This window comes from Octodon degus, unplaced genomic scaffold (assembly GCF_000260255.1).
Source record: "Octodon degus isolate 3935 unplaced genomic scaffold, OctDeg1.0 scaffold00010, whole genome shotgun sequence".
Classification (NCBI taxonomy): Eukaryota; Metazoa; Chordata; class Mammalia; order Rodentia; family Octodontidae; genus Octodon; species Octodon degus.
The window spans coordinates 4,152,537-4,160,706 of NW_004524586.1; the positions used below are offsets into that span (position 1 = coordinate 4,152,537).

General features: G+C 45.0%; 1 protein-coding gene across 1 annotated transcript in view; it reads right to left on the reverse strand.

The window, feature by feature from the left end:
* Window positions 1-1,197: 1,197 nt before the first annotated feature.
* Window positions 1,198-8,170, reverse strand: part of Pik3ap1 (phosphoinositide-3-kinase adaptor protein 1) — a 116,588-nt gene continuing 109,615 nt past the window's right edge. Inside the window, exon 17 of the mRNA XM_023709035.1 lies at window positions 1,198-1,516. Within this exon, the coding sequence (XP_023564803.1) occupies window positions 1,459-1,516 (58 nt within the window). The 3' untranslated portion in view covers window positions 1,198-1,458. The remainder of the gene's footprint in view (window positions 1,517-8,170) is intronic.

Genomic DNA, 8,170 nt, shown 5'->3' on the forward strand with positions numbered 1-8,170 from the left:
ATGGCCCCAGATTCTTTCCTTTTATTTTCTCTTTTCATCCATATTCTTTCCTTTTCTTCTTTTATGCACAGTCGGCCAGCTTGGATGGTCAGCAGACCCCGCAGAGGACTTGGCAAGTCCCACCAGGCCTGTCCGCCCCCCTGAATCATGAGACTCGGCTTCTCATCAGTATGTGTTCTGTGTATTTTAAGATAAGAATAAAATGCAATAAAACATTCAAAGTATTTCTATTTTAGGTTCTTCCTTTTCAGATCCCTCAGCAGAGAAAAATAATTAAGGGTCTTTTGCTGTCTTTATGGCCAGAACTAAGACTTAAGAGGCGACAGAGCAAGTGAGTAAGGTCCCAGGTCCTGTGCTTCCAGTCCCAACCATTTTCATTGCTTCCTTGGCAGAGTCAGTGTTTAGAAAACATAATGAGATATAAGTGTCCAAACTGAAGAAAGTACTTATTAGTTGTATGCCTGGGAGATGTGAAAAGGAGAGACTTCCAGAAGGCTTAAAGTTTCTCTCTCTCTCTCTCTCTCTCTCTCTCTCTCTCTCTCTCTGCCTATTTGAGACAGGCTTTCACTATGCAGTACAGGCTGGCCGCCTCAAATTCACTTTGTAGTCCAGACTGGCCTCAGACTCACAGCCACCATCCCGCCTCAGCCTCCCAAGTGCTGGGATTACCGCTGTGCACTACCATGCCCAGCCTCGTGGATGAATTTCTACACCTGGGTGTATCCTAAAGAAAACAGGAATTAGCTTGCTGGAGATGGGAAGTATGGTGACCTAGAATCAGTAAGTTCAGATCTCTTCCTCTAAACAACTGAGAACTCTTCATTCTAAATTTCTATGGAACCTCAGATTCTTGTATGTAGCCTCTCAAGAGAGGTTAGGACTCATCCCTTTCTAAGGCTTTTATCAGCTTGTCAACCCTCCTAAATATATGGGTGAGCAGAATTATTATTTTGAAATTAGCCCACTTATTTTTTTACTTTAAGTCCTGTACCATAATCATTTCTAGAAATTAAGCTGGACTAGCAGCCTAACAAGGAGTAATGTAAGTGTGTTACAGTATAATCACCTGTAATGTATTTCTAATCTTATTTGGCTTCAGATATGGAAAAGTAGAGGTTAAGTATCCTGAATAAGTCTGGGTTTTTGTTTTGTTTTGTTTTTCTTTTGGAAAGCAATATGGATCAATATTCTTTTTTTTTTTTTTTTCTTACGGAACTGGGTATTGAACTGATGGATCGATATTCTTGATGATGATGAACACAATCTTTAATTGTCACTCCTTCATGCCTTGATGTCTTCTTCGGGATAACCCGCACTGTCGGAACTGCAATAGTAGCAGCAATGAGAGTGGATGCTAAGGTCAATATTCACACCAGAAAACGTAACATGAAGACGTCATTAGCAGCTGGAAACTGCGAGTCTTAACGTTTTGAAGAAGGCAGAGTTTAGGAGATGGAATCAGCGGCCTCTGGGTGGAACAGGTGGAGGAGGATGGAAGGTCTCCCTGGTTGGAGGCCTGAAATGGAAGATAAAGCAACTCAATTTAGAAACTAATTTGATAAGTATATCTTGGGCATCTACAACTTGTAGCAAACTTGCTACACTATAAAAGGGCACATTCTTCAAGAAACAACACACCCTGAATGTCTGAATGACACCCATTCCAGCTGTGGCCATCCACTGAGTCAGCAGTAGAGCAGCCAAGCGTGGTAATCCCAGCTTCTTCAATTGGGAGGCAAAAACAAGGAAAATTGCAAGTTTGAGGAGACCTCAGACATCTGGGACAACCCCATCTTAAAAAAAAAGTAAAAGGCCTGGGGATGTAGGTAGGAGTGCGCTGCCTGCTTGGCAATCACAAGACCATGAGTTTGATTCCTGGTACAAAAAAAAAAGGTAGAATCATCAGTAGAGTTTTTTAAAATGTCAATTTCCAAGATCCATCTCGACATTCTCTATCCTTATCTCTGGAGCATAGGGTTCAAGCATCTAAACTTAGATAATGTCCCTTCCCCAGCCACTTGTGTTGATAATCGCGCCTTTTGTTTTTTGATGCTTTGCCCTTTTGGGGCCTCACCGATCCTGGAGGGTCCCCCCTCCCAGGAGTAGCTAATGTCTGGCTGATTCCTAACCAAGTTGCCTGTCTGCCCACAAACACCATACATGCAAAACACTCAGTCTACACTCAGAGCACCATTACTTCCTTGGGGCCACTACCCAGCCTGTCCTCACCTCCCAGAATCAGGTACCAGGCAACTAGAGACAGCTCCAGTGCTCCAAGGCTCACTGAAATTATCCAAACTATTCAATACTAAGTCCACCTACCTTGCCTTGCCCTTGTCATCCCTTCCATTCTCTGCCTCCTGACCAACTTTGGTGCTCTGTGTGCCCCCCTCCCCCGAGGTGGTGGTCCTCTCTTCTTGGGAACTGTGCATGTAACAAAATAGCATTTCAACGGGAGTTGTCTCCTAATCCATTGGCCTTACCTCACTTTAGTAATAAAACCTAGATTATGTTAAAACTTAAATGATTCAACTAGCCAGGCAGGAGGCCTGCTGTGTGAGGCAGGCCTGTCGGGAGAGGAACCGACAATTTCCAGTCTGCCGCTCAACAACTGTTTTCTCATGGGATCACTAAGTATTACACCAGTTCTGCATTTGCTTCCCTAGAAGGCCCCTATGTTATTCTGGATGAGTGTTAGCCCTGAGTAATACTCCAGGTGGACGAGGGTGAGTCTATTTGTAGATAGGTTCAGCGATTGCAGATGGCATTTCCATGTGTGTGCTGTAAAGCCAATATTTAGTTCTCTTGGAAGCAAGTCAATAAGTCCAGAAAGAGAGCTTTGTCAGGTACTGTAATTGAACTGTGCTACCCCAGAGTGGCATGCTCAAGGGTTGAATGAGTCAGTGAATAAATATTTACTAAATGTCTTTTGAATTAGTTTTGTGTAGGTCAAGGAAATGAAAACAGAATTGGGAAAAGATGGGCCATCTTAGGAACACAAAAGGAAGGCAGAAGTAGCGAAGAATAGCCACAGACATCCTCAGGAGGCCTTGCTGCAATCCCTGGAGTAGATGTCTTTGTGTTGTCATTGACAGACTGAGCTTCATGTGCTGCAACAAAAGGCAGCTTCCTTCTGTCTCCTTGGACTGCACGTAAGCCGCAGGCTTATGGAAGAATGCTGAAGAGCAGTGGGTAACGCCACTTCGTACATGCGCGAGTTTAGGAGTGCCTTCCTCTTCAAACTCTTCTTCTCAACAAACATTCATCTACCATGCAACTACTCCTGCATGTGTTGTAGAACTGTCAAAGACCTGGCTTTTACAGTACTGTAAAGGTGTACATGAGAGGACCACAGGCAAAAATCAGAAAGCAGTATGGGGTGTTGTATCGGGGGGAGCCCAGAACCTGTGGGAATATCTAGCAGTGATGCTTACGCACACACGTCTGTGCGTGCAAGATCAACTGTTCTGAGCCTCTTTTTCTCATCTGCAAGTGGAGGTACTGATAGCTACATTGGCATATGTGTGCCTCAGAGATTACAGTAGGAAAGTAGCACCGTTTCTGGCTTAGAGCAGGCACCCAAGAGTACTGTTCATAATTTTAAGGATTAAGGTCTGCCGTAAGATCTTTTCCCTAGGGCCTGTTTTACCCTCCTCTCTGGGGCAGTCACGATTCCCTGTGGCTCCCCTCTCATTCCGCTGCCCAGTCTGCAGTTGAGATGTACCTGCGCGTATGCCAGCTCTGCCTCATTCTAACAAACAACTCCAGCAAGAGAATGATGTCTCATCTCAGACAGATGGATGTGTTATTTTAGATATATCAGAACCAGAGGAGTAAAAGGGTACTAAATCCAAAGCAGGGTGGTCTGTGGAAAGACCCTCTGGGCACTGGCTTTCTCCCTATTGGAGGTGAGGTATTTATTACTGATAGTGCACTTGATTCAAACATCATGCAGTCAAGCAAGTTGACTAACTTCCTTTTAAAATAGGCAAAGGAGGCGTCCGGGAGCAGGTTCTTGGTGAGAGCCCATAGGCCTTGCTGGAAGTAGCAGTGTGTGATTACTAGGGATGGAAAATCAGTGAACAGCACAGTAAGTTTGAAATGGACAGTGGCTCAGTACAAAGCTGGCTTTTCCCCTCAGTGGTGGCAGGACAACGCTAACCTCTAGCTCACGGCACTCCAGCTGCCCATCGTACATAAGGACTAAGGAGCAAGGGAAGTTGCACGCCAAGACATGGCGCATCTGCTCCTGTGCTCACCGTCATCTCCCTCTCCTTGGGTCTTCAGCTGCGTGTGTTGGGAACTCACAGCAGGAGGGAGTGTGAAATCTCTTCCACCGTCTAGAACCTACCCACATGGGCTAACTGTTTAAGGGCTAATAAAGTCCAGTCCTCCATCCATTCACTCATCTCTCCCTTCATTTACATAGTAAGTATTTATTGAGTCTCTATCTTTCAGACACTGGGAGAATAAAAAGCAATTTCAATAAAAAAGTTTCTAGTCTCACAAAATTTACTACCACTTGAAGAGACAGACAGATAAGCAAGGTTTGCAGTGAGAAATATCTCAGAATAGACATCCTATGAAGTGAGGTGGTTCTGCACAGAGACATCAGAGAAGGTGACCTTAGGGGTGAATCCTAAAGGATATATAAAAATTTTCTAAGCAGAGATTGGAAGTGAATAGAAAGATAGCACTGTAGGCAAATGGAACAGATTGGGTAAAAAAATACAAAACAGCACAGCTATCCTCAGGTAGAGCATAGGCAAGGTAAGACTTGAGGCTGGGCAGGCCAGGGCACACAAAAATGCACAGGATTAAAATTGAAGGCTCTTATGCCAGGAAATGATATCATTGGTTATTTGTGTCCTAGAAAGTGCACCTCGGTTCAGTGTGAAGGAAGGACTGACGGGAGGCAGGGAGGTAAGTGTGGGCCCCCAAGGATGAGCTTAGGCACTAGCAGATGGGAAGGAGGAGGTGGATCTAAGAACTGAAAGGGCCCCATAATGGGTGGAGCCTGGAGACAAAGTAGCCCTGGGTGACAGCTGTAAGCAACTCCCTTGTGGACTTGGGGCTGAGGGAAGGAAGAAGTCAGTGCTACAAGCCCAGGCTGGGAATTCCTAAGAAGACGGAAGCTTGGGTCAGGATGGCAGGTAGACTGAGGAGCTTAGTCTTGCATGGGCTATGTCTGAGGTGCCTGTGGGACATCTGGGTGAAGATGCCCAGTCAACAGCATTATGTAGAAGAGGGAGATGGAGATGGAGGCCATCTGGAAGTTGAGGCTCCGGCTTACAGCACGCAGAGTAAGCGGAAGAAGAGGCTAGAGCTGACTAGATTGATGAGTGGGATGGAGGCTGCACCCAGCAGTGCTGCTCGGGGAGGGGTAAGAGTGAGGCTGCCAGTTCCCAGCCACAGCCCCCTCCCGTCAGCCCACCAGCCGTCCACGCCCTTAGGACAGGGGCTTGCTGTATTCCCTGTTCAAAGACTGCCTCACTGTGTTAGGGAAACTGGATACATATGACACACCTGCATACTTGAGAATCCTTTTTCACACCAGAAATGAATATAAAGTTCAAACTACATCAACTGTAAGTTTCTTTGCGAACACTGTTCCTTCTGTCCCCACCAGCAGCAGCAGCAAACACCATATGAGCAGCTGCCTCCTCTTCTCCTTTGTGGTATTGGGTGGGGGTCAAACCCAGAGCCTTATTTATGCCGGGCAAGCATGCAACCACTAACTCTAGCACCAGCACCCCCCCTTTAATTTTACCTTTTGAGACAAGGGTCTCCCTCACTTGCCTGGGCAGGTGCTGAACTTGCAGTCTCCCTGCGTCAGCCCCCAAGTACTTGGGGTTATGGGGCTGCACCACTGTGTGCCCAGCTCAGATGCTTTAGCAACAAGTATTTTTTCTCCTTTTCTCTCCCCATCTTTATCCCAGTGTATTTCCATACTCCCCAAATAATCTACCATATTTTTCACATATTTAAATTAATCCTAATTTCTGTCCTTTAATATCCAGAATTCATTCCCCAACTAATTTTTTTCTTCCAGTAACACAGTCCTGTGGAATCATCTCTGTAGCTGCAGTTTCAATCTTGAGAATTTTTTAAATCATACTACGATTAGACAGCTGCCTCCGAAGTCCTTGGTCTTCAGCAATAAAAGGTCTTGAATTTGGGATCTCCTCCCTTGACACAGATTTTCTTGAGCACATGTAACAGAAAGGCCGAAAGCCTGTCACATAGAGCAAGCCTTCACCCAACACCATGCCCCAGTTTCTACTTCTGAACAATGTGATCATTCACACTTTTAGGTTGTGAAGAGAATTAAAGACGACTGTTTTTAACAATTGCGTTTTCCCCTCATTAAATAGCGGCATTCGTTACTGTAAGTGCTCTCGGTAAGGTGCCTCCTCAGTCACCTACTATAGCGGTTCTCAAGCAGTAGGGCATGATGCACACTCGGGACTGGACTACTGCCACTCCTGGTGAAAGTCACATTCCAGGAAGTACAGGGAGACGTGCCTCGTGGAGGGTGGGATGCTCATGCAGTGACAGTACACAATGGGGGGAGCACAGAGAAAACTGGTAAACAGCAAGAGGAAAAATGGAAAAGTTCAGACTCAGCCTCTTTTTCCTGAAAACCAGAAAAGCTTCCTGGTAGCATTCTGTCAACAAATTTCACTGAGCTTTAGCTTACAAGTGTCAGAATGCAAACAGATGTCCTGGTTGAAGAAATATGTCTTTGTTTCTTAGTCTCCCTTCACCAGCATATTATATTTTAATCACCAAAAGTCAAACTCCTGATATAGGCCAAGTTAGCTTCTACAGTGGCAGACACGCTAGCTAGCTGTGACATTTTTTCCTTACTCCACAAGACCATTAAAAGGTTCTTAAAATAAAAAATAAATAAATAAATAAATAAATAAATAAATAAAGGTTCTTGCCAAGGCCCCAAACACTATATGAACAAAGACATGCATCACAGCGTCACTGTTTTAATACCCATCTCCAAATCTCCAGCTGTTTACTTCTTTCCTGTACATATATTAAAAACCCATTCCTGTTGTTGAGGTCTTCCCACAGGCCAAGAACACAATCCTTACAACTCTGTGAGGAAGTTCTTTTAGTAATCCCATTTTATGCACAATGTTGAAGCACCTAGAAGCTAACTAAGTCCAGCCTTGGCTTCTGGACATGTGTGACCCCAAGTGGCGGCTCTGGGGCCAGACTCATCCTAGTAGCCCAGTCTGCTCTGCCTGCATTTCCACTTCCAGGTCCTTCTTATCACCTGCTCCTCAGAAGACACCTTCCCACAATACAGCCAAGGGAATTTGATACTAGGGAACCTATTTCTAGCCAAATATGAAAATAGAGCTGGAGGCAAAGGGGTAGAAGGGATGGGGTAAAAAGCTGGAATATGTTATGTACATGTACAAACTCCATACAAGGAGTGTGTACATTATGTTATGGTTTGTGTCTAGGTGTCCTCCACAGAGCCTCATGCAGTGATGGGGCTGCCGGCTTCTAGAGTTTGTGATTAATGCATGGTCCAATGTTGGGATTACAGATGTGAGAGCTGCTGGGATTATGGATGTCAGAGCTGCTGGGATTATGGGTGTGAGTGCTATACCCACCCTGGGGCACGCAGGTTGAATGCAAATAAGGAAGAGAGAGGAGCTTGTTCTCTGCTGCTACTTCCACTCCTCCCTTTCACTCTTGCAGTTTTGCTGGTTTCTGCAGCCATGACTGCTATCCTCTGCCTTGAGTCCAGCTGAGTATGGACTGAAACCTCCAACTGTGAGCCAAAATATACCTTTCCTTCATTAATTTGGGGTGTTGTGCATTTTGTCCCAACAAGAGAAAACAGACACGTTATATACCACAAACATGCACAGAGACAGAGACAGAGACAGAGACAGAGACAGACAAACAGACAGACAGACAGATGACGATCAAGGGATGGGTGCAGAGAGAATAGGTAGAAGGGAAAGGGAATAAAAAAGGAATTAAGGGGCTAGGGAGATAGCTCAGCAGCATAACTGCCTGGCAAGTGTAAGGTCCTATGTTCAATCAAAAAAAAAAAAAAAACAGAATTAAAATGTATTAGGTACATGTACCAACTTCCCACAAGGAATGTAAACAGTCTATACTATCCATATGTACTAAT